A 27,428-nucleotide genomic window follows, 5' to 3' on the forward strand; every position below is an offset into this window, starting at 1 on the left:
GGCCACGTCATAGCGCACGACAAAGGGTCGTCGTCGATTCAAAAATCTGATCATTTGGTGGATTTGGTACAACATTTATGTAGTTTAATACTAGAAAACTATCCCGCTTCAAAATATTGTATTTTCATATTTTAGTTTGTACTCCCTTGAAATTCCATTCATGAACCTTATAGCATTTTTGTGATAAAACAAACAAGATAGACTACTACTAGACAACCACCAGTCAACTCTAGCGGAAAGTAACACGGTACAGCTGGGCAATTTAGGGAAGTCAATAAAGGCTCTGGCTGGTCAGGCAGGCTGGACAACAAATTGTGTTTTCATGATTTGCTGGTATTCTAAATGTTCTAGTATTCTGATTTCAGCGATATAGTTGTGCATACAGAGCTCTCCATTTGGCGAATCTGACCATAACTCTATCCTCCTGATTCCTGTTTACCCGCAAAAACTAAAACAGGAAGTACCAGTGGCAAGCTCAATATGGAAGTGGTCTGATGAAGCGGATGCTAAGATACAGGACTGTTTCGCTAGCACAGACTGGAATATGTTCCGGGATTCATCTGATGGCATTGAGGAATTTACCACATCAGTCACCAGCTTCATTACCAAGTGCATCGACAATAGCATCCCCACAGTGACCATACGTTTCTATCCCAACCAGAAGCCATGGATTACAGGCAACATCCGCACTGAGCTGACGCTTTCAATGAGCGGGACACTAATCCAGACACTTATAAGTAATCCTGCTATGCCGCCCGACGAACCATCAAACAGGCAAAGGGTCAATACAGGACCAAGATGAATCCTACTGCACCAGCTCTGGTGCTCGTCTGATGTGGCACGTCTTGCAAACTATCATGGATTACAAAGGGAAATCCAGCCGTGAGCTGTCCAGTGATGTAAGCCTACCAGACAAGCTAAATACCTTCTATGCTCGCTTTGATGCAAGCAACACTGAACCATGCACGAGAGCACCAGCTGTTCCGGATGACTGTGTGATCTCGCTCTCCGTAGCCGATGTGAGTATGATCTTTAAACAGGTTAACATTCACAAGGCAGCAGGGTCAGACGGATTATCAGGACGCGTAATCCGAGCATGCGCTGACCAGCGGGCAAGTCTCTTCACTGATATTTTCACTCTCTCCCTGACCCAGTCTGTAATACCTACATGTTTCAGGAAGACCACCATAGTCCCTGTTCCCAAGAATGCCAAGGTAACCTGTCTAAATGACTATCGCCCCATAGCACTCACATCTGTAGCCATGAAATGCTTGGAAAGGCTGGTCATGGCTCACATCAACACCATCATCCCAGACCCACTCCAATTCGCATAATGCCCCAACAGATTCACAGATGACACAATCTCTTTCACTCTGCAATTTCCCGCCTGGACAAAAGGAACACCTACGTGAGAATGCTGTTCATTGACTACAGCTCAGCTTTCAACACCGCCACATTGAATGAGAAAGTTAMAGGCAAAATATCATACCCCCTAAAAAATGCCAACCTCACCTGTTATTGTAATGGTGAGAGGTTAGCATGTCTTGGGAGTATGATATTTCTGCTTCTGTAACTTTCTCACTCATCATTTACAATTCATTCAGGATTATCTGTAAAAATGGTAGCTTTCACATCAATGTAGAAGTGTTTAGAAACATTCTTATTTACAATAAAAGTGACTCCAAAATGACAATAGATTATTTACCATTAATTTCTAGTGGACACAAAATAATCTGAAACACAACCAAAACCAACAGCAAATGCATCCCAAAAATGTTTAAATCACAAAAAAAATCCTCAATCTACACACAATACCCCATAATAACAAAGCGAAAACAGGTTTAGACATTTTTGCAAATTTACAAAAATAAAAAAGGGATACCTTATTTTCATAAGTATTCAAACCTTTTGCTATGAGACTCGAAATTAAGCTCAAGTGCATCCTGTTATCCTTGGGATGTTTCTACAACTTGATTGGAGTCCACCTGTGGTAAATTAAATTGATTTGACATGATTTGGAAAGGCACACACCCGTCTATAGAAGGTCCCACAGTTGACAGTGCATGTCAGAGCAAAAACCAAGCCATGAGGTCGAAGGAATTGTCCGTAGAGCTCCGAGACAGGATTGTGTTGAGGCACAGATCTGGGGAAGAATACCAAAACATGTCTGCAGAATTGAAGGTCCCCAAGAACACAGTGGCCTCCATCATTCTTAAACGAAGAAGTTTGGAACCACCAAGACTCTTCCTAGAGCTGGCCGCCCGGCCAAACTTATCAATCGGGGGAGAAGGGCCTTGGTCAGGGAGGTGACAAAGAACCCGATGGTCAATCTGACAGAGCTCCTCTGTGGAGATCGGAGAACGTTCCAGAAGGACAACCATCTCTGCAGAACTACACCAATCATGCCTTTATGGTAGAGTGGCCAGACAGAAGCCACTCCTCAGTGAAAGGCACATGACCGCTTGGAGTTTGCAAAAGGCACCTATAGGATTATCAGACCATGAGAAACAAGATTCTCTGGTCTGATGAAACCAAGATTGAAGTCTTTGGCCTGAATGCCAAGCGTCACATCTGGAGGAAACCTGGCACCATCTCTACGGTGAAGCATGGTGGTGGCAGCATCATGCTGTGGGATGTTTCTCCGCAGCAGGGACTGGGAGACAAGTCAGAATCAAGGGAAGGATGAACGGAGCAAAGTACAGAGAGATCCTTGATGAAAACCTGCTACAGAGCTCTCAGGACCTCAGACTGGGGCGAAGGTTCACCTTCCAACAGGATACCGACCCTAAGAACACAGCCAAGACAATGCAGGAGTGGCTTTGGGACAAGTTTCTGAATGTCCTTGAGTGGTCCAGCCAGAGTCCGGACATGAACTTGATCAAACATCTCTGGAGAGACCTGAAAATAGCTGTCTAGCGACGCTCCCCATCCAACCTGACAGAGCTTGAGAGGATCTGCAGAGAAGAATGGGAGAAACTCCCCAGATACAGGTGTGCCAAGCTTGTAGCGTCATTCCCAATAATAGTCAAGGCTGTAATCGCTGCCAAAGGTCCTTCAACAAAGTACTGAGTAAAGGGTCTGAATACTTATGTAAAATGTGATATTTCAGTTGAAAAATATATATAAATTAGCAAAGAATTTCCTTTGTCATTATGTGTAGATGGATTAAAACATTGTTTTCCTCATCACTTTCAGAATAAGGCTGTAACGTAACAAAATGTGGGAAAAGTCAAGGGGTCTGAATTAGAGGTCGACCGATTAATCGGAATGGCCGATTTCAAGTTTTCATAACAATCGGAAATCAGTAATTTTGGACGCCGATTTTGCCTATTTATTTATTTATTTATTATATATTTCTTTTACACCTTTATTTAACTAGGCAAGTCAGTTAAGAACACATTCTTATTTTCAATGACGGCCTAGGAACGGTGGGTTAACTGCCTTGTTGTCACGTTCCTGACCTTATTTCCTTTGTTTAGTCTTTGTTTAGTTGGTCAGGACGTGAGCTGGGTGGGCATTCTATGTTTTGTGTTTCTATGTTGGGTTTGTTGTTTGGCCTAATATGGTTCTCAATCAGAGGCAGGTGTTTGTCATTGTCTCTGATTGGGAACCATATTAAGGTAGCCTGTTTGCACTGTTGGTTTGTGGGTGATTGTTTTCTGTCTTTGTGTTCTGCACCAGATAGGACTGTTTTCGGTTTTCACATTTATTGTTTTGTAGCTTGTAGTGTTCACGTTATTATTCTTTATTAAACATGTTGAACACTAGCCGCGCTGCGTTTTGGTCCTCTCCTTCATCCCAGGAAGAAAGCCGTTACACTTGTTCAGGGGCAGAACGACAGATTTTTACCTTGTCAGCTCATGGATTCAATCTTGTAACCTTACGGTTAACTAGTCCAACGCTCTAACCACCTGCCTCACGAGGAGCCCGCCTGTTACGCGAATGCAGTAAGAAGCCAAGATAAATTGCTAGCTAGCATTAAACTTATCTTATAAAAAACAATCAATCAATCATAATCACTAGTTATAACTACACATGGTTGATGATATAACTAGTTTATCTAGTGTGTCCTGCGTTGCATATAATCGATGCAGTGCGCATTCGCGAAAAAGGACTGTCGTTGCTCCAACGTGTACCTAACCATAAACATCAATGCCTTTCTTAAAATCAATACACAGAAGTATATATTTTTAAACCTGCATATTTAGCTAAAAGAAATCCAGGTTAGCAGGCAATATTAACCAGGTGAAATTGTGTCACTTCTCTTGCGTTCATTGCACGCAGAGTCAGGGTATATGCAACAGTTTGGGCCGCCTGGCTCATTGCGAACTAATTTGCCAGAATTTTACGTAATTATGACATAATATTGAAGGTTGTGCAATGTAACAGGAATATTTAGACTTATGGATGCCACCCGTTAGTTAAAATACGGAACGGTTCCGTATTTCACTGAAAGAATAAATGTTTTGTTTTTGAGATGATAGTTTCCGGATTCGACCATATTAATGACCTAAGGCTCGTATTTCTGTGTGTTATTATGTTATAATTAAGTCTATGATTTGATAGAGCAGTCTGACTGAGCGATGGTGGGCACCAGCAGGCTCGTAAGCATTCATTCAAACAGCACTTTCGTGCGTTTTGCCAGCAGCTCTGCTGTTTATGAATTCAAGCCTATCAACTCCCGAGATTAGGCTGGTGTAACTGATGTGAAATGGCTAGCTAGTTAGCGGGGTGTGCGTTAATAGCGTTTCAAACGTCACTCGCTCTGAGACTTGGAGTAGTTGATCCCATTGCTCTGCATGGGTAACGCTGCTTCGAGGGTGGCTGTTGTCGATGTGTTCCTGGTTCGAGCCCAGGTAGCGGCGAGGAGAGGGATGGAAGCTATACTGGTACACTGGCAATACTAAAGTGCCTATAAGAACATCCAATAGTCAAAGGTATATGAAATACAAATCGTAAAGAGAGAAATAGTCCTATAATTCCTATAATAACTACAACCTAAAACTTCTTACCTGGGAATATTGAAGACTCATGTTAAAAGGAACCACCAGCTTTCATATGTTCTCATGTTCTGAGCAAGGAACTTAAACGTTAGCTTTCTTACATGGCACATATTGCACTTTTACATTCTTCTCCAACACTTTGTTGCATTATTTAAACCAAACTGAACATGTTTCATTTTATTTGAGGCTAAATTGATTTTATTGAAGTTAAAAGAAGTGTTCATTCAGTATTGTTGTAATTGTCATTATTACAAATACATTTTTTTTTTTTTTTTAATCGTCCGATTAATCGTCTTTTTTGGTCCTCCAATAATCGGTATCGGCGTTGAAAAATCATAATCGGTCGACCTCTAGTCTGAATACCATCCAACGGCACTGGAAGTGAATTTGTCCCAATACTTTTGGTCCCCTAAAATGGGGAGACTATGTACATAAAGTGCTGTAATTTCTTAACAGTTCACCCGATATCGATGGAAATACCCTAAAATGAAAGCGGACAGTCTGCACTTTAACCACATAGTCATTGTATCATCCAAAGTGCTGGAGTGCAGAGCCAAAACAACAAAACATTTGTCACTGTTCCAATACCTTTGGAGCTCATTGTATTACCTCAATTACCTCAACTACCTCGTACCCCTGCACATTGACTCTGTACTAGTACTCCTTGTATATAGCCTAATTTTTGTTATTTTATTGTGTTACTATTTCCGTTAGTTTTTTTTCTTATTTGCTTATTTTCTTACTTTTTAACTCTACATTGTTGGGAAAGGGCTAGTAAGTTAGCATTTCACAGTAGAGTCTACACGTGGCGCATGTGACAAATAACATTTGATTTGTGTTGGGTCGGACTCAGATAGCTGTTATCTGATAGGGCCTAGATTAGTGGAGGCTCACCACCTCCACATTTGTTATCCAAAGTAGCTCTACAGGTGTTGGTCATCATGACCTAGGCAAATTCATATGTTCACGGTTCACGATAAACACACAAAAGTCCTCTAAATTTAACTTGTGAACTTTAATKGAGAAAACAGAAGTACCAGTGAAAACAAAAATTGTCAGGGGACCTAGCTATCCCAGCTCTGTCTGTAGGGGAAAATATCCATCTACTCATTATCACCAGCAGGCAGCAGCTTGTGTGTGTGATAGCGCTCAGAGGAAGGGCTGATGCTCAGTGGGTTAAGACGTTACTTAGAGACCTGTAACACAATATCCCCTCGTCCATTACACAGGGGAGAAAGAGAGAGAGCCTCTGCCCTCCCACAGTGTGACCCTCCGGTGGGGAGACAGGAGCATCAACAAATCCCTCTCCAGGAGCTGAAGTTCATTAAGATCAACAATAATTCTGTATAACCAGGCATTGTCTACTACCCTACCCGGTCTCTGGGGTATGTCTGCTGTGCATTGCAGACAGGAGAATTTCATTTGCAAATGCTTCATTCTAGTAAATTATAAAATAATTTTTTTGCTAGTAGCTCGAGACAGAGCAATTATAATCATGTAAAGCTACACTAACTCTGAGAATTTAAAATGTCATCCTACCCATGCATCAGAATTCTCTAGAGTCCTGTTACAGGTGAGGATTGTGTGTGTGTTACATTGGCAAGCACAGACCTTCTACCAGGTCAAATCAAATGTTATTTGTCACATGCGCCGAATAAAACAGGTGTAGACTTTACCGTGAAATGTTTCCTTATGAGCCCTTTCCCGACAATTCAGAGCTAAAAAGTCATATAAATTTGAAAAAATAAAAAATAAAAAAATTGTAACACAAAATAACGAGAATATACAGTATACAAGGAGTACCGGTACCGAGTCAATGTGCAGGGGTACGAGGTAATTTAGATAATATGTACGTAGGGGTAATGAATAGGCAATCAGGATAGATAATATACAGAGTTCACATGCACTGTTGTTACTCTGTATATGTTAGTGTTAGAGTGTGAAAGCGTGTCCGTGTGTGAATGTGTGATGTCAATATGCATGTGTGTTTTGTGTGTGTATGTGTGTCAGTGTAAGTATGTGTGAGTAGAGCCCAGTGAGTGTGCATTGAGCCGGTGCAAGAGAGTCAGTAAAAAATTAATAAATAGGGGGGTCAATGCAAATAGTCAGGGCAGCTATTTGATTAACTGTTCAGCAGTCTTATGGCTCGGGGGTAGAAGCTGTTCAGTAGCCTTTTGGTCCTAGACTTGGCGCTCCGGTACTGCTTGCCGTGCGATAGCAGAGAGAACAGTCTATGACTTGGGTGGCTGGAATATTTGGCAATTTTTAGGGCCTTCCTCTGACACCGCCTAATATAGAGGTCCTGGATGGCAGGGAGCTCTGCCCCAGTGATGTAATGGGCCGTACACACTACCCTCTGTAGTGCCTTACGGTKAGATGCCAAGCAGTTGCCATACCAAGCAGTGATGCAGCCAGTCAAGAACTTCTCAATGATGCAGCTGTAGAACCTTTTGAGGATCTGAGGGCCAATGCTAATTCTTTTCAGCCTCCTGAGGGGAAGAGGCATTGTCATGCCCTCTTCACGACTGTATTAGTGTGTTTGGACCATGATAGGTCCTTAGTGATGTGGACACTGGGTTGGCGCCGGGGCGGACATCTTCGTGGGCTATACTCGGCGTTGTCTCAGGATGGTAAGTTGGTGGTTGAAGATATCCCTCTAGTGGTGTGGGGGCTGTGCTTTGGCAAAGTGGGTGGGGTTATATCCTGCCTGTTTGGCCCTGTCCGGGGGTATCATCGGATGGGGCCACAGTGTCTCCTGACCCCTCTTGTCTCAGCCTCCAGTATTTATGCTGCAGTAGTTTGTGTCGGGGGGCTAGGGTCAGTCTGTTATTTCTGGAGTATTTCTCCTGTCTTATCCTGTGTCCTGTGTGAATTTAAGTATGCTCTCTCTAATTCTCTCTTTCTCTCTCTCGGACGACCTGAGCCCTAGGACCATGCCTCAGGACTGCCTGGCATGATGACTCCTTGCTGTCCCCAGTCCACCTGGCCGTGCTGCTGCTCCAGTTTCAACTGTTCTGCCTGTGGCTATGGAACCCTGACCTGTTCACCGGATGTGCTACCTGTCCCAGAACTGCTGTTTTCAACTCTCTAGAGACAGCAGGAGCGGTAGAGATACTCTCAATGATCGGCTATGAAAAMCCAACTGACATTTACTCCTGAGGTGCTGACTTGTTGCACCCTCGACAACTACTGTGATTATTATTATTTGACCATGTTTGTCATTTATGAACATTTGAACATCTTGGTCATGTTCTGGTATAATCTCCACCCGGCACAGCCAGAAGAGGACTGGCCACCCCTCATTGCCTGGTTCCTCTCTAGGTTTCTTCCTAGGTTCTGGCCTTTCTAGGGAGTTTTTCCTAGCCACCGTGCTTCTACACCTGCATTTCTTGCTGTTTGGGGTTTTAGGCTGGGTTTCTGTTCAGCACTTTGACATATCAGCTGATATAAGAAGGGCTATATAAATAAATTTGATTGATTGATTTGATGACATCGAGGAAGCTCTCGACCCGCTCCACTACAGCCCTGTCGATGTGAATGGGGGCCTGCTCGACCCTCCGTTTTCTTTAGTCCACGATCAGCTCCGTTATCTTGCTGATGTTGAGGGAGAGGTTGTTGTCCTAGCACCACACTGCCAGGTCTCTGACCTCCTCCCTATAGGCTGTCTCATCTTTGTCAGTGATCAGGCCTACCCCCTTCTTATCTTCTGCAAACTTAATGAAGGTGTTGGAGTCATGCGCAGCCACACAGTCATGGGTGAACAGGGAGTACAGGAGGGGACTAAGCACGCACCCCTGAAGGGCCCCCATTCTGAGGGTCAGCGTGGCAGATGTGTTGTTGCCTACCCTCACCAGATGGGGGCTGCCCGTCAGGAAGTCCAGGATCCAGTTGCAGAGGGAGGTGTTCAGTCCCAGGGTCCTTAGCTTAATGATGAGCTTGGAGGGCACTACGCTCTGTTGAACGCTGAGCTGTAGTCAATGAACAGCATTCTCATGTAGGTGTTCCTTATGTCCAGTTGGGGCAGTGTGGATTGCATAATTTGTGGATGTCACGTTCTGACCATAGTTCTTTTGGTTTTTCTTTGTTTTAGTATGGTCAGGGCGTGAGTTGGGGTGGGCAGTCTATGTTTTCTGTTTCTATGTGGGGTTTCTTGTTTGGCCTGATATGGTTCTCAATCAGAGGCAGGTGTTAGTCATTGTCTCTGATTGGGAACCATATTTAGGTAGTCTGTTTTGTAGTGTGTTTTGTGGGTGATTGTTCCTGTTCGTGTGTTCCTGTTTTTTCTGTGTTGACTAGTTCGGGACTGTAGCTTCATTGGTTTTCGTCAGTTTAGTGTTTTGTTCATTCTTGAAAAGTATTCTAATAAATATGGATACGTGCGCATTGGTCTTCCGATCCTTCCTACTACTCCTCGTCAGAGGAGGAAGACGAAAGCCGTTACAGAACCACCCACCAAAACCGGACCAAGCAGCGTTGTAACGGGCAGCAGCAGGAGCGGCAGCGATCGCAGGACTACTGGACCTGGGAGGAGAATCTGGCCTATACAACTTGGGAAGAAATAGAGAGGTGGTCGGTCGACCCAGGGAGAGTGCCGGAGCCCGCCTGGGATTCGCTGGAGCAGTGCGAGGAGGGTTACAGGAGAATGGAGTTGGCGACACGCACACGGCAGCGCAACAGGAGAAAGAGGCAGCCCCCAAAATTTCTTGGGGGCGGGGGCACATGGGGAGTGTGGCGAAGTCAGGTAGGAGACCTGCGCCAACTTCCCGTGCTTACCGTGGAGAGCGAGAGTACGGGCAGACACCGTGTTATGCGGAAGAGCGCACGGTGTCTCCTGTACGTGTGCATAGCCCGGTGCGGTACATAGCAGCACCTCGTATCGGCCGGGCTAGATTGGGCATCGAGCCAGGTGCCATGAAACCGGCTCTACGCATCTGGTCTCCAGTGCGTCTCCTCGGGCCGGGTACATGGCACCAGCCCTARGCATGGTGTCTCCTGTACGTGTACATAGCCCAGTGCGGCTTATTCCACCTCGCCGCACTGGCATCGCTACAGTGAGCATCCAGCCAGGTAGGGTTGGGCAGGCTCGGTGCTCGAGACCTGTAGTGCGCCTCTACGGTCCGGTCTATCCGGTGCCTTCTCCAAGCACCAGCTCTCCTGTGGCAGCTCCTCGCAACAGTCCTCCGGTGCCAGCACCACGTACCAGGCCTCCAGTTCCAGAACCCCACACTCGCCTTGAGGTGCGTGTTCCCAGCCCGGTACCACCAGTTCCGGCACCACGCACCAGGCCAACTGTGCGCCTCCAGGGTCCAGTATGCCCTGTTCCTGCTCCCCGCACTCACCCAGTGGTGCGTGTCTCCAGCCCGGTACCTCCAGTTCCGGCACCACGCCTACAGTGCGCCTCCAGGGTCCAGTATGCCCTGTGTCACCCCCCGCACTCACCCAGAGGTGCGTGTCCCAGCCCGGTACCACCAGTTCCGGCACCAGGCCTACTGTGCGCCTCAGCAGGCCAGAGTCTTCCGTCTGTCCAGCGCCGCCTGAGCCGCCCGTCGTCCAGCGCAGCCTGAGCCGCCGTCTGTCCTGAGCCGCCAGAGCCGCCCGCCAGTCAGGAGCCGCCGCCCAGTCAGGAGCCGCCAGCGCGCCCGCCAGTCAGGAGCCGCCAGAGCCGCCCGCCAGTCAGGAGCCGCCCGCGTCAGACCCAGAGCCGCCCGCCAGTCAGGAGCTGCCAGAGCCGCCCGCCAGTCCGGAGCTGCCCCTCAGTCCGGAGCCGCCCGCCAGTCAGGAGCTGCCAGAGCCGCCCGCGTCAGGGCGCCAGAGCCGCCCGCCAGTCCGGAGCTGCCCCTCAGTCCGGAGCTACCCCTCAGTGCGGAGCTGCCCCTCAGTCCGGAGGCGCTCCTCAGTCCAGTGGGGCCCTTTATTAGGGTTCCCAGGCGAGGGTCGCCGCTCAAAGTACGTCACTGAAGCGGACAAAGACAATGGTGGAGTGGGGTCCACGTCCAGCGCCAGAGCGCCGCACCACGCGGACAGATGCCCACCCAGACCCTCCCCTATAGGTTCAGGTTCACGTTCTGACCATAGTTTTTCTTTTGGTTTTTCTTTGTTTTAGTATGGTCAGGGCGTGAGTTGGGGTGGGCAGTCTATGTTTTCTGTTTCTATGTGGGGTTTCTTGTTTGGCCTGATATTGTTCTCAATCAGAGGCAGGTGTTAGTCATTGTCTCTGATTGGGAACCATATTTAGGTAGCCTGTTTTGTAGTGTGTTTTGTGGGTGATTGTTCCTGTTCGTGTGTTGACTAGTTCGGGACTGTAGCTTCGTTGGTTTTCGTCAGTTTAGTGTTTTGTTCATTCTTGAAAAGTATTCTAATAAATATGGATACGTACCACGCTGCGCATTGGTCTTCCGATCCTTCCTACTACTCCTCGTCAGAGGAGGAAGACGAAAGCCGTTACAGTGGATCTGTTGGGGCGGTATGAGAATTGGAGGGGGTCCAGGGTGTCTGGTTTGATGGTGTTGATGTTAGCCATGACCATTCTTTCAAAGCATTTCATGGATACAGATGTGAGTGCTACGGGGATAGTCATTTAGACAGGTTACATTGGTGTTCTTTGGCACAGGGACTATGGTGGTCTGCTTGAAACATGTAGGCATTACAGACTGGGTCAGGGAGAGATTGAAAATGTCAGTGAAGACACTTTCCAGCTGGTCAACGCATGCTCTGAGTATGCATCCGAGTAATCCATCTGAATGTTAACCTGTTTAAAGATCTTACTCACATCGGCTATGGAGAGCGTGATTACACAGCTGTCCAGAACAGCTAGTAATCTCATGCATGGTTCTGTTTTGCGAGCCTCAAAGCGAGAATAGAAGGCATTAACCTCATCTGGTAGGCTTGGGTCACTGGGTAGCTCGTGGCTGGGTTTCTGGTTCTAATCCGGGATAGTTTGTAAGCCCTGCCACATCCGACAAGGGTCAGAGCCGGTGTAGTAGGATTCGATCTTAGTCCTGTATTGACGCTTTGCCTGTTTGATGGTTCGTCGGAGGGCATAGCGGGATTTCTTATAAGCTTCCGGATTAGTTTCCTGCTCCCTGAAAGTGGCAGCTCTAGCCTTTAGCTCAGTGCGGATGTTGCCTGTAATCCACGGCTTCTAGAGTTTTTTCCCCTAGTTGCATAGGTGACCTACTGGTAYAAATTAGGTAAAACGGATTTCAGTTCTGCTGCATTAAGATCACTGCCACTAGGAGTGCCGACTCTGGGTGAATATTTTCTTGTTTGCTTCTGGCCCAAACAACTTTTTGAGTGTGGTCTTAGTGCTAGCATTGCTTTGTGGTGGTAAATAGACAGCTTTGAAAAATATAGATGAAAACTCTCTTGGTAAATAATATTGTCTACAGCTTATCATGAGGTATTCTAACACAGGCGAGCAGAGCCTTGAAACTTTGCACATCAGCTGTTGTTCTGATGTTCAGAACCTCTTTTTGGTGATGTGAAGAAAAAACAAACACAAAATAGCACAATGACACCTGCACACTGACCTCTCTACTATCACAGGGGCCACTAATGGTATTTACGGACATATTCAATATCTCAAATAGTATATTGTCCCCACTTGCTTCAAAATATCCACAATTGTTCCTGTACCCAAGAAAGCAAAGATATCTGAACTAAATGACTATCGACCCGTAGCACGCTATTCTGTCATCATGAAGTGCTTTGAGAGGCTAGTTAAGGATCATATCATCTCCACCTGACCCAACACCCTAGATCCACTACAATTTACATACCGCCCCAACGGATCCACAGATGACGCAATCGCCATTGCATTGCACACTGCCCTATCCCACCTGGAGACGAGAAATACCTATGTAACAATGCTGTTCGACTACAGGTCAGCCTTTAACACCAGTGCCCTCCAAACTCATCACTAAGCTCAGGGCTCTGTGTCTGAACCCCTCCCTGTGCAACTGGGTCCTAGACTTCCTGACGGGCTGACCCCAAGTGATGAAGGTAGGCAACAACATCTCCGCCACGCTGATCCTCAACACAGGGGCCCCACAGCGGTGCGTGCTCAGTCTCCTACTGTACTCCCTGTTCACCCATGACTACGTGGCCACGCACGTCTCCAACTCAATCATCAAGTTTGCTGATGACAACAGTGGTAGGCCTGATTCCCAACAATGACGAGACAGCCTACATGGAGAAGGTGAGAGCCCTGGCGGAGTGGTGCCAGGAAAATAACCTCTCCCTCAACAAAACTAAGGAGCTGATCATGGCCTATAACAGACAGCAGAGAGAGCACGCCCCCATCCACATTGACAGGGATGCAGTGGAGAGGGTCAAAAGATTCAAGTTCGTCAGGGTGTACATCACTGAGGAGGACCTGAAATGGTCCCATTGCACTGACAGCGTGGTGAAGAAGGCACAACAGCGCCTCTTCAACCTCAGGAGGCTGAAATTCGGATTGGCTCCCGGATCCACGGCCTGTTCACCCCACTACCATCTACAAGGTAGAGACAGTACCGGTGCATCAAAGCTGGGACTGTGAGACTGAATAACATATTCTATCTACAGGCCATCAGACTGTTAAACAGTCATGACTAGCCGGCCTCCGCCCAGTACCCTGCCCTAAAGTTCAGACACTGTCAATAGCCATCCACCATCCGGTACTCTACCATGCACCTTAGCGTCCGCTGCCATATGTACATAGTGTGACGACCCTCCCACTCTGTCTGCCGTATTCTCTCTTTGTTCTTGTTTCCTTATTAGGATGCCGGTGGGCGGAGTTGGGAGGGTCGTCAGCTACATGGGAAACACCTGGYCCCACTGTCATAGGATAAAAGCACCACTTCCCCATTCATGGAGGAGACTCTCTCCATGCAGACACCGTGATAGATTTTGTTGTGTTTTGTTGTGCTTTTTGGTGGTTTGTTTTAGCATCTTTCAACACCCTGCATTATCACATTCATCCATGCAAAACATTCACTTACACTACTGATTACTGATTACACACACCATTGTATATTATACCTAGTTTCTTTATTTAATAAATATATATTTTGTTACTCCTTATCTCCACGTTGTCTCCCTTTTGTTACGGGCTTTGAGCCGGTTCGTGACAATAGAGCCATTGAACAAGGGTCACTTTTATAATGTTTACATACTGTTTTACCCACTTTATATGTATATACTGTATTCTAGTCATGGCTTATCCTATATAACTGCTGCTATACACACACCTTTTCTATTCACATACTGTCCGTACTGTCTATACACACCATTCACAAATACAGTACTAGTCAAAAGTTTGGACACACCTACTCAGGGGTTTTCAGGGGTTTTCTTCATTTGTACTATTTTATACATTGTAGAATAATAGTTTGTCTTCACTATGAAATAACACATATGGAATCATGTAGTAACCAAAAAAGTGTTAAACAAATCACAATATATTTTATATTTGAGATTCTTCAAAGTAGCCACTCTTTGCCTTGATGACAGATTTGCACACTTTTGGCATTCTCTCAACCAGCTTCATGAAGAATGCTTTTCCAACAGTCTTGAAGGAGTTCCCACATATGCTGAGCACCTTTTGGCTGCTTTTCCTTCACTCTGCTGTCAAACTTATCCCAAACCATCTCAATTGGGTTGAGGTCGGGTGATTTTGGAAGTCAGGTCATCTGATGCATTACTCCATCACACTCCTTCTTGGTCAAGTAGCCCTTACATGGCCTGGAGGTGTGTTTTGGTGGATTGTCCTGTTGAAAAACAAATGATAGTCCCACTAAGTGCAAATCAGATGGGATGGCATATTGCTGCAGAATGCTGTGGTTGCCATGCTGGTTAAATGTGCCTTGGATTTTAAATAAATCACAGTGTAACCAGCAAAGCACCATCACACATCCTCCTCCATGCTTCACGGTGGGAACCACACATGTGGAGATCATCCGTTCACATACTCTGTGTCTCACAAAGACACAGCAGTTGGAACCAGAAATCTCAAATTTGGACTCAATCAGACCAAAAAACAGATTTCCACCGGTCTAATGTCCATTGCTCATGTTTCTTGGCCCAGGCAAGTGTCTTCTTCTTATTGGTGTCCTTTAGTAGTGGTTTCTTTGCAGCAATTTTACCATAAAGGCCTGATTCATGCAGTCTCCTCTGAACAGTTGATGCTGAGATGTGTCTGTTACTTGAACTCTGTGAAACATTTATTTGGGCTGCAATCTGAGGTGCAGTTAACTCTAATGAACTTATCCTCTGCAGCAGAGGTAACTCTTGGTCTTCCTTTCCTGTGGCGGTCCTCATGAGAGCCAGTTTCATTATAGTGCTTGATGGTTTTTGCAACTGCACTTGAAGAAACTTTCAAAGTTCTTGAAATGTTCCGTATGACTGACCTTCATGTCTTAAAGTAATGATGGACTGTCGTTTCTCTGTGCTTATTTGAGGTCTTGCCATAATATGGACTTGGTCTTTTACCAAAGACGGCTATCTTCTGTATACCACCCCTTTCTTGTCACAACACAGCTGATGGCTCAAAAAAATTAAGGAAAGAAATTCCACAAATTTACTTTTAAGGCATTCCTGTTAATTGAAATGCATTTCAGATGACTACCTCATGAAGCTGGTTGAGAGAATGCCAAAAGTGTGCAAAGCTGTCATCAAGGCAAAGGGTGGCTACTTTCAAGAAGCTCAAATATAAATATATTTGGATTTGTTTAACACTTTTTTGGTTACTARATGATTTCATATGTGTTATTTCATAGTTTCGATGTCTTCACTATTATTCTACAATGTAAAAAATATTAAAAATAAAGAAAAACCCTGGAATGAGTAGGCGTCAACTTTTGACTGGTACTGTATATTTATATTCCGGACTCGGTCCGCAAGCAACTGTCCTGCAATTCTATCCATTTTGCCATGGGGTTTTGTACTGTGTATTTATACTGGATTTTTGACATAGCTCACTGTAATATACTGCTGTACATATCATTCTTAGTATATCTTTGTGTAAATTCATCTGGTGTATATACGTGTAGATTGCATTTGGGTTACTGTTACAGTGCTATTTGGGTTGTTAATTGGATTCGTTCCAACATTTGTTGATTATTTGTCATTTTTTGGGGGCTACTGGTTTGACATTATACTGCATTGTTAGGAACAAGTAACATAAGGTGGGTGCAAAAAAGTGCTTAACAAGGCTCTCCAACCCTGTTCCTGGAGAGCTACCTTCCTGTAGGTTTTCACTCCAACCCTAATCTAGCACACCTGATACTAGTAATTAGTTGGTTAATAAGCTGAACCAGGTTAGTTACAACTGGGGGTTGGAGTGAAAACCTACAGGAGGGTAGCTCTCTAGGAACAGGGTTGGAGAGCCCTGTGCTATAACATCTGCAAAACTGTATGCGACCTATGAACTTTTGGTAATGATACAAAATATCACTCAATGAGCTGCATTCCTCATGCTTGGAAAACTACAATATGTGCATTTTGCAATGATAGATGGGCAACAATAATGCCTCTATGATATACACATACTATTGTATTAGTCAATCTTTGGATTTACAAAAGTCTATGTGTGTGCGCATGTGTATGTATTGCAGACATTTGAATGGATACTTCTGTAAAACAAAATACACCTTGTGGAGTGTGTGTAGAGCAGAGGTAGGCAACCCTGTTCCAGAAGTCCTGTACTGCAGGATTTTGTTCCAACTAGTCACCCACCACACCTGACCAACTGAGCTCATTGATCAGTTCAGTGATTGCCTAAATTTTACACACCTGGTCTTCCAGGTCGGTTAGATCAAAAACATGAAGTGCCTGTGGCACTCCAGGATCAGGGTTGCCTACCCCTGGTGTAGAGACTGCTATCTATAAAGCCAAGACCTCTGAGTTAAGTTGGTGGCTGGTTTCATAGGTACCCATCTGCACAGCCCAGCCCCATTTCAGCTAGACCTGAGCGCTGGTGAGATTTAGTTGTCTTGGATACACTATGTCTGCATTCATGTGTTGTGAAGCTAATGCCATGTGCCCCAGGGAACCTTTTCCAAGATTGTCAAAAGCAGGCGCAAGTCAGACAATAGGCTATAAGAGAAAGCCCCAGTGTACTATCTATCCATTGTTTAGGAAAGATGTTTATAGAAAATGTATCAAATATTGTTTTCAAATCACAAGAAAATAATATCATGCAGATATCTTTATTTTTAGCTGCAAACAGACTCTTTACAACCAGAAGCGTCAGTTTAGAAATTCCCTTTATTAAGTCACTAATCTCAACTGTGTCATGTTTATAATAGGCCTACTGTAAAATGTTAGTGGACTCTACACTTGGGAATTGTTTTCACCCAGTGGCGCAAGACAGTAACTGTTTCTATTCATTGGCAGCCTTGGTATCCTGGCCCTTCACATCTTCAATGTACACTACCGTTCAGTTTGGGGTCACTTAGAAATGTCCTTGTTTTTTAAAGAAAACCTAAAGATTTTGTCCATTAAAATAACGTCAAATTGATCAGAAATACAGTGTAGACATTGTTAATGTTGTAAATGACTATTGTAGCTGGAAACGGCAGATTTTTTATGGAATATCTACATAGGTGTACAGAGGCCCATTATCAGCAACCATCACTCTTATGTTCCAATGGCATGTTGTGTTAGCTAATCCAAGTTGATCAATTAGCCTTTTAAAATGATCATTAGAAAACCCTTTTGCAATTATGCTAGCACAGCTGAAAACTGTTGCGCTAATTAAAGAAGCAATAAAGCTGGCCTTCAGACTATTTGAGTATCTGGAGCATCAGCATTTGTGGGTTTGATTACAGGATCAAAATGGCCAGAAACAAATAACTCTATTCTGAAACTCGTCAGTCTATTCTTGTTCTGAGAAATGAAGGCTATTCCATGTGAGAAATTTCCAAGAAACTGAAGATCTCGTACAACGCTGTGTACTACTCCCTTCACAGAACCGCGCAAACTGGCTCTAACCAGAGCCTCCCACTCTTTCTATTCTGGTTAGCGCCAGTTTGCGCGGTTCTGTGAAGGGAGTAGTATACAGCGTTGTATGAGCTCTTCAGTTTCTTGGCAATTTCTTGCATGGAATAGCCTTCAATTGAACCCACAAATGCTGATGCTCCAGATACTCAACTAGTCTAAAGGCCAGTTTTATTGCTTCTTTAAATCAGCACGTTTCAGAAAAATGGATGCCAATTCCCTCTCTCTCACACACACAGTCTTGCACAGCTAACCTTGTGGGGACATACAATTCAGTCCCATTCAAAATCCTATTTTCCCTAACCCGTACTCTTAACCGAACCTTAACCAAAAAAACTAACCTTAACCCTAACCCTAGCTCCTAACSCTTAACATAATTCTAACCTAAACCCCCTAGAAATAGCATTTGACTTTGTCTGGACTAACAAAATGTCCCCAGTTGGTTTGTTTACGATGATGATATGATACTGCTACTACTTGTTTTCTCTGATCAGTGGAGTTGTGAGTTAGTGTTTTTTTTGTTGGTGTGGACATGTTGAATTATTCTTGTGGGGAACAGAAGTCCCCACAAGAATAATTCAACATGTCCACACCAACAAACCACCACCACACAAATACACTAACTCACAACTCCACTGATCAGAGAAAACAAGTAGTWGCAGTATCATATGGTATTAGTGGAGATCAGACAACAAATCAGATTAGAAAAAGGCAAAATGGCAACACAAATATGATCTCATACATTTAATAAAACGGGTGACATTACATTAAACTAAGCTCATAATGACCTTGCTTTTTATAGCCAGGTTGGGATGCACTAATCCAATCTCGTGTAATCTGTTTCAATCTGATAAATGCTTACCACATGCATCTCTCTGAACAGATGGTTCCTATTGGCCCATCCATAGCATCTGCTATTCCTATAAAGAGCTTCACCACATGTTTAAACTGAGCACCTCGTTCTCATTCTCGTTTTGTTTTGTAGCTGCGCAGTCCAGGATGTAACGACAGAAATGCATGTTAAATTGTAAATTCATGAATAGGAATATATCCTGCTCATTATGTTTTCAAAGCCTTGTTATAAGTAATTTAGCACATTTTTTAATTCTTATATTACAATTGACATGGAATTATTATCAGAGATACACTGAGTATACAAAACATTAAGAACACCTGCTCTTTCCATGACATAGACTGACCAGGTGAAAGCTATAATCCCTTATTGATGTCACTTGTTAAATCCACTTAAATCTGTGTAGGTGAAGGGGAGGAGACTGGTTAAAGAAGGATTTTTAAGCCTTGAGACAATTGAGACATGGATTGTGTGCCATTCAGAGGGTTAATGGACAAGACAAAATATTGAAATGCCTTTGAATGGGGTATGGTAGTAGGTGCCAGGTGCAACACTGCTGGGTCTTTCACACTCAACAGTTTCCCGTGTGTATCAAGAAGGGTCCACCACCCGAAGGACATCCAGCCAACTTGACAACTGTGGGAAGCATTGGCGTCAACATGGGCCAGCATCCCTGTGGAACGCTTTCGACACCTTGTATAGTCCATGCCCTGACGAATTGAGGCTGTTCTGAGGGCAAAAGAGAGGGGGGGGTGCAACTCAATATTAGGAAGGTGTTCCTAATGTTTGGTATACTCAGTGTATACACTATTTTAATTGAGTAGATATACTGGATCTTGCAACAGTGATGGAACTGATCAGAGAGTAGGCATACATTGACAACACTACAGTATGTGACAGGCAGGGAGGGATGTGAACTTGCAGTGGTCTGGACTTATTCTCCGTATAAATTATACCCCATGCACTTTTTGACACCTACAGTTGAAGTCGGAAGTTTACATACACCTTAGCCAAATACATTTAAACTCAGTTTCACAATTCCTCACATTTAATCCTAGTAAAAAATCCCTGTCTTAGGTCAGTTAGGATCACCACTTTATTTTAAGAATGTGAAATGTTAGAATAATAGAGTGATTTATTTCAGCTTTTATTTCTTTCAACACATTCCCAGTGGGTCAGAAGTTTACATACACTCAATTAGTATTTGGTAGAATTGCCTTTAAATTGTTTAACTTGGGTCAAACGTTTTGGGTAGCCTTCCACAAGCTTCCCACAATAAGTTGGGTGGATATTGGCCCATTCCTCCTGACAGAGCTGGTGTAACTGAGTCAGATTTGAAGGCCTCCTTGCTCACACACGCTTTTTCAGTTCTGCCCACAAATTTTCTATTGGATTGAGGTCAGGGCTTTGTGATGGCCACTCCAATACCTTGACTTTGTTGTCCTTAAGCCTTTTTGCCACAACTTTGGAAGTATGCTTAGGGTCATTGTCCATTTGGAAGACCCATTTGCGACCAAGCTTTAACTTCCTGACTGATGTCTTGAGATGTTGCTTCAATATATCCACATAATTTTCTCTTCTCATGATGCCATCTATTTTGTGAAGTGCACCAGTCCCTCCTGCAGCAAAGCACCCCCACAACATGATGCTGCCACCCCCATGCTTCACGGTTGGGATGGTGTTCTTCGGCTTGCAAGCATCCCCCCTTTTTCCTCCAAACATAACTATGGTCATTATGGCCAAAGAGGACATTTCTCCAAAAAGTACGATCTTTGTCCCCATGTGCAGTTGCAAACCGTAGTCTAGCTTTTTTATGGCGGTTTTGGAGCAGTGGCTTCTTCCTTGCTGAGCTGCCTTTCAGGTTATGTCGATATAGGATTCGGTTAACTGTGGATATAGATACTTCTGTACCGGTTTCCTCCAGCATCTTCACAAGGTCCTTTGCTGTTCTGGGATTGATTTGCACTTTTCGCACCAAAGTACGTTCATCTCTAGGAGACAGAACGCGTCTCCTTAATGAGCGGTATGACGGCTGTGTGGTCCCATGGTGTTTATACTTGCGAACTATTGTTTGTACAGTTGAACGTGGTACCTTCAGGCATTTGGAAATTGCTCCCAAGGATGAACCAGACTGAGGTCTTGGCTGACTTCTTTTGATTTTCCCATGATGTCAAGCAAAGAGGCACTGAGTTTGAAGGTAGACCTTGAAATACATCCACAGGTACACCTCCAATTGACTCAAATGATGTCAACCTATCAGAAGTTTTCTAAAGCCATGACATAATTTTCTGGAATTTTCCAAGCTGTTTAAAAGCTCAGTCAACTTAGTGTATGTAAACTTCTGACCCACTAGAATTGTGATACAGTGAATTATAAGTGAAATAATCTGTCTGTAAACAATTGTTGGAAAAATTACTTGTGTCATGRACAAGGTAGATGTCCTAACCGACTTCCCAAAACTATAGTTTATAAACAAGAAATTTGTGGAGTCGTTGAAAAAATAGTTTTAATGACTCCATCCTAAGTGTATGTAAACTTCCGACTTCAACTGTAGCTTACTGCATACATTTTCAAAATCGAATGCTCTATGTACTGTTGCTATACACTAACACATACTGTAGGTGGCAAGTATATGTACTGTATCTCAGTACATTATTGTATTCTGCCCCCAGGTGGTGAAACCAGCCTAGAACAGGTGCTATCGTCTAATTTGAGTTTGAGACAGTCCCCCAATAATGATCAAAGGCTGATTATGTGATTATGCCCATAGGTATTTATTAAAATGCATTGATGTCAATGTTTTTAAATATTTTTTCCACAATTCTTTTGCTTATAAAATAACCCATATCCATATAACTTGTCCACAAAGTGCCTTAAATGATGCTTTAAAACATTTCATATTATTTCCAATAAGTACCATGACAACAAAGGGACATTTTGTCCACACTCATATATAACACTAAAGTATTTTAACAATTAGTTAATTTTGTCTTCCTCCAGTCCCATCTGAAGTGTTCTGTGTCTTTGGATATTGGTTAGCGTGTGAAGTGTTCTATATGTTTGCATATTGGTTAGTGTGTGTGTGTGAAGGGTCTTGACTAGCTCTGGATGCCAAGGCCAGCAGGGTGACACTGTATACCTCTGTCTCGTCTCCTCTCAGGGTGAGGGGCGCACACACCTGTACCACCTCATTCGGCTAAAATCACACATACAGATACACGCACACCGACACAGACACACATAATCAGATTTAAATCCACAATCAGTGGAGGATGTACAGTACATGTGCAAATACAATAAGAGGAAAATATAGTTTTAGTCATGTATAAAGCCACATGAAGGAACAGGAAGTGTAGTTTGTACATTCTCTTCACACAGACTTTGTAATACATATGGACTCCTTTTGTATGCAGGTATGGCTTCACTTGATTTGCACATTTTCTTTGGTAACTGAAGTATGTCAAAACAAAAACTACCATCCTATGCAGATCTAAGGGAGTGAAATAACTAAAACTATATTATACAGTTTCCCCTCCACGTGGAACCACTTGGGACGAATACCTTGACAGCTTGCTGTGTCTAGTACAGGGCCCTCCACCCTGGACGTGGAGAGCTACTGTACTGCATGTTTTCACTCCAACCCTAACCAAGCACACCTGATTCTAATAATTAGCTTAGGTTGTAACTACCCTGATTGATAATTTATATGAATGGGTGGCGAACGTTACACCATAGTGCACAACAGAGCAGTGTTTCTCGGGGGACCACTAGAGTGTGCACATTTTTGTTATAACCCAGAGCTAACACACCTGATTCAACTAATCAAGGGCTTGGTGATGTGTTCATAAATTGAATCTAGTGTGGTATTGCTGCTGGGCTAGAACAAAAATGTGGCCACCTTGAGAAACACTGTGTTAAAGTACAGGTCATGGTATGGTTACACACCATTCTAGATCTGTCCATTCAGGAGAAGTGAACTGAAAAACGCTCAGCCACGTTTTCCTCATGAGATTATTTTCAATAGATGAATTGAACTAAATTGACCCCAAAGCCCAACCCCATGTATACAGTGCATTCATGTTGAGGCTTTTAGACAGCAGTCGCACCTTAAGGCCACAAGGAGGAGTCCAYATCACAGTGATGGTGCGTCTGTGGCCGGCGTCCACCGTGCCCCTGGTCGGCTCCACGGTGAAGCCCCTCTGTTGCAGCGCCTGAAGCCCCTCCCAGCTGAACTCCACGTTCTGCACATGGACAGGAGAGGGCAAAGTTCACAACATAGGTAAGGTCAACACAGGAGGAGAGGAAGTCATGTGTTGTGGTCAAGCGGTCCGATTGTCTACTCTTCTCCCCTAACTGTGCAGTTGCTCACTTCATCTCATGGAATAAACAGCATGGGATCTTTTGTCAGAAATGTGGTGGAAACTAAGTCCCTAGCCCATGTTTACACTAATCCACTGCTTTTGAATCCATGAGAGAGAGTGAATAAGGGGGAGTGGTACACCGCAGCCAATGTTAGGATCTCCAAATTAATCTGAACTCATCCTAATGACGTTATTTCAACTAGATTTCAACCTGTTTTGTAATGATGTTATTTCAACCAGATTTCAACCTGTTTTGTAATGATGTAATTTCAACAAGATTCCAACCTGCTTATAATGACATTATTTCAACCAGATTTTTACCTGTTTGTAGTGACGGTATTTCAACCTGTTTAAGGCTGCTGCTGCAACCAGTGAGCTAGCAGTGACCCTGGTCGTGGTCATGTGCGTGTTTACTTTATTTAAAGATAGGATGTTGTAACCAAAAGTCTCCAGAAGAAGTCTAACCCCTTGTTTTTTAATTGTAATCAACAACAATAGTATAAGTATTAGCCTACCTTCTTTGCCATAGGCTGTGTGGAGCAGATGCAGCCCACCTCCAGCTCTCTGACCGCTGGGCTCATGGCCCCCTCTCTGTAGACCCCTCTAAGGGTGAGCAGCACAGGGAGAGGGGGCTTCTCACAGTCTACTACACAAGGAGAAGAGAACAAGCAAAACAGGCTTACAGTCACAAATCAAAAATCAAAGAAATTTTTATTTGTAACATGCTTTGTAAACAACAGACTGTAGACTGACAGTGAAATGCTTACTTACGGGTTCCTTTCCAACAATGCAGAGTTAAAGATTAGTGACACGAGGAATAAATATCAGTGAATAACAAATAACAATAACAAGTAAAAATAACATGGCAATATACAAGGAGTACCAGTACCGAGTCGATGTGCAGGGGTATGAGGTACTTGAGGTAGTTATGTACATATAGGTAGGGGTAAAGTGACTAGGCAACAGGATAGATAATAGACAGGTAGCAGCAGCGTATGTGGTGAGTGTGAAAGTGTGTGTGTGTGTGCGTGCTAATGTAGTCTGTGTGTGTGTGTCAGTATGTGAGGGTGTGGGTAGAGTCCATTATGTGTGCATAAAGTCAGTGCAAGAGAGTTAGTGCAAAAAATGGTGAATGCAGGTAGTCTGGGTAGCCATTTGATTAACTATTTATCAGTCTTGTTTAGCAGTCTTATGGCTTGGGGGTAGAAGATGTTCAGGGTCCTGTTCGTTCCAGACCGTGTGGTAGCATTTCATGGCTATTGATGTGAGTGCTACAGGGAGATAGTCATTTAGACAGGTTACCTTGGCGTTCTTGGGCACGGGGACTATAGTAGTCTGCTTGAAACAAGTTGGTAATACAGACCGGGTCAGGGATAGGTTGAAAATGTCAGTGATAACACTGGCCAGCTGATCAGCGCATGCACCAAGTATGCGTCCTTGTATTCCGTCTGGCCCCGCGGCCTTGCGAATGTTAACCTGTTTAAAGGTCTTACTCACATTGGCTACGGAGAGCGGGATCACACAGTAGTCCGGAACAGCTTGTGTTCTCATGCATGGTTTAGTGTTGCTTACCTAGAAGCAAGCATAGAAGGCATTTAGCTCATCTAGTAGGCTTGCGTCGCTGGGCAGCTCATGGCTMGGTTTCTCTTTGTAATCTGTGATAGTTTGCAAGCCCTGCCACATCTGTCGAGCGCCAGAGCCGGCATAGTAGGATTCGATCTTAGTCCTGTATTGACACTTTGCCTGTTTGATGGCTCGTCGGAGGGCATAGTAGGATTCCTTATATGCATCTGGATTATTGTCCCGCTCCTTGAAAGCTGCAGGTCTAGCCTTTAGCTCAGTGCGGATGTTGCCTGTAATCCATGGCTTCTGGTTGGGGTATGTCCATATGGTCACTGTAGGGACGACGTCATTGATGCACTTATTAATGAAGCCAGTGACTGATGTAGTAAGGAGAAAGAGAGAGAGCGCGAGAGAGAGAAAGAGAGCGCGAGAGAGGGATACCTGTGTGCTCAGAGTCCCCGGAGGCTGGCAGAAGGTGAACGGCATCAGTGGGCACTGCCAGCGGGTCTCCTCCACACAGGTACATGATGTGAGAGCGAGCTGCACCCTTCAGCACCATGACACACACTGTGCTCTAAGGGAAGGAGTGGCAGGATGTTAGAGCAGCTTATGTCCTCTACATACAATCCAAAGTGACATAATAGTGGTCAGTTTATCTTTAAAAACACTTTACAGTCCGAGATAGTGATTAAAATCGGAAACATCCTGTGTCAGTAAATCTATCTAGTTCCACTGAACTCCTGCATTAGATACCTTCCCACTCAGTGCCAACCTAATAACAGCCTTTATCAGGAAACTGGTTCATACATTGCTCTATATTCAGCTGTGTGTGTACATGTGTGTGTGTGTGTGAGATGAGTGGCTTAGTAAAGTTTTCTTTTTTAGGCCTCACTCTCACATTCAGGACTGCCACTGGGTGGTGGTGGTGAGGTTTCATTTGAACACCGCTAAATAAACATAAAAAAATAGGCAGAGGCTGCAGACCCGAAAGTAACTACTCCATCCCGCCCCCCTGGAAGCCTTTTCCCCAGAACTGAAGTTCCGAATCACGCATGCATTTCTTTACCTCTACTTTATGCACACATTTTTTGTAGTCACCCTCCCGTCACATTTCTCACTGTCAATCGTGAATGATAATTATTTAAGTTTTACTGGTGAAACGTCCATGCAGCATCTGCATAACAACCATATGATCTCAATCAGTTTAATGAGAATATGCATTTAGATCTTCTTGAGTTATAAAGTGTTGTTTTGAGGTAGACTAAAGTGTTGTTTTGAATTATGTACAGTGAAATTCATTTTAGAACATATGGTGTTAACAAACTGTAGCATACCTTTGTTTTGTTTCATTTAAAGCACATTTTTTGCCTAGCGCGCTGTTGAGTTTTTGCAGCATGAAAGAAAAATGTGACCATTCGCATAATCATCCTAAAATCTCATAAGAAATTAGGTGGTGTGTTTTGTTTCATTAAAGGAGCACCATTTATTAATCAATGAAATTCGCCAGAGTAGCCAGTTGTCTGGGCAGTCGAACGAGTAGAGTAGAGACTGCGTTAAGTAGAGAATCATGTGCATTAGCTATAGTCCACCACTTTTGTAGTAGCACTATGTATGGAATATAGAGGCAGAAGGGTGCCATTTCAGATGCAGCAACTATGTCAGGAGAGCTGGATGATTCTGTGGTACCTTGTTCATGAGCTCCACCTTCAGTATGTCCGAGTAGTGGAGGCTCTCGTGGTCTGGCAGGAAGGTCACGGTGATGTCCTGGCTCTTTCCTGGGGCGATGGTGCCCTCTATGGGCATCACTTTGAACACACTCCGACCACTGTAGTTCTGGGTCCCTGGCCACGGGGAGGTGGAAGAGAAAGAAACCAAGATTATTAATTCATTTAACAACAATGTTAGCTTCAGAAATAATTTAACATAATTAGATTTAATATAATGCTTCATCAGAAAACGCTAGATTTTTTTTATCCAACAAATGATAGCTAACACTAACTACAGAGAATGCAACAGCTCATGGCATTAGCCCTTAGTTCTGAGTGAGAGATGTGGACCTAGGTCGGATGGACTGGTCTTACCCACAGTGGGGTGTGTCTGTTCCTCTGGGCCTGGGCTGAGGAGGGCAGGGAAAGAGTCTGCTCCACTCTGGGCTTTACACCCCAGCGACAGGCTGTGCAGTAGCACAGAGAAGCGCACCGCCAGAGATGATGTGTTCTGCAGCTGAAGACAGAGGACACAGCTTTCAATATCACAACTTCATTGACATGGTATCGGGCGCAGTACAGGCTAAGTAGCCTGCTGCTGTAGAAGTACACAAAGTAAGCTTAGTCCGAACCAGAATGACCCATAGGACAAGATCCTCTCTCCTGTTTCTGTAGCTTGAGGCAGCTTGATCTACAAGTACACCCCCTGGACAAGATACTAGTTGATGCTGGCTAACTGACCTTAAAGACCTGGGAGGCTCTCTCCTTCTCCAACATGTAGCCAAAGTCCATGAGGCCACCCTGGTGGGAGGAGGTGAGAAGTGGATCCACTCCCACCCCGCACAGCGTGATCTCCAGGGTCATGTTTGGGCTGTGGATCTCCACAGTCTCGCGGTACTGTGAAAGGAGCCACAGCATCAGCTATAGGCAAGACAGCAACGTGTGTTTGTTTTCAGGTCCATTA

The 27,428-nt window shown here is 44.3% G+C and overlaps 1 protein-coding gene across 3 annotated transcripts in view; it reads right to left on the minus strand.

Annotated features, from left to right (window-relative positions):
* Positions 1 to 18,710: 18,710 nt before the first annotated feature.
* cfap74 (cilia and flagella associated protein 74) overlaps positions 18,711 to 27,428 on the minus strand; it is a 49,169-nt gene continuing 40,451 nt past the window's right edge. For all 3 annotated transcript variants that reach the window (XM_024005440.2, XM_024005439.2, XM_024005438.2), the window contains exons 33-39: positions 27,206 to 27,361; positions 26,840 to 26,981; positions 26,445 to 26,599; positions 25,200 to 25,332; positions 23,711 to 23,841; positions 22,941 to 23,075; positions 18,711 to 22,030 (exon numbers count right to left, since the gene is read on the minus strand). In XM_024005440.2, coding sequence (XP_023861208.1) covers positions 21,887 to 22,030; positions 22,941 to 23,075; positions 23,711 to 23,841; positions 25,200 to 25,332; positions 26,445 to 26,599; positions 26,840 to 26,981; positions 27,206 to 27,361 — 996 coding nt within the window. In that variant the 3' untranslated portion in view covers positions 18,711 to 21,886. The remainder of the gene's footprint in view (positions 22,031 to 22,940; positions 23,076 to 23,710; positions 23,842 to 25,199; positions 25,333 to 26,444; positions 26,600 to 26,839; positions 26,982 to 27,205; positions 27,362 to 27,428) is intronic.

Source organism: Salvelinus sp. IW2-2015, linkage group LG17, assembly GCF_002910315.2.
Source record: "Salvelinus sp. IW2-2015 linkage group LG17, ASM291031v2, whole genome shotgun sequence".
Classification (NCBI taxonomy): Eukaryota; Metazoa; Chordata; class Actinopteri; order Salmoniformes; family Salmonidae; genus Salvelinus; species Salvelinus sp. IW2-2015.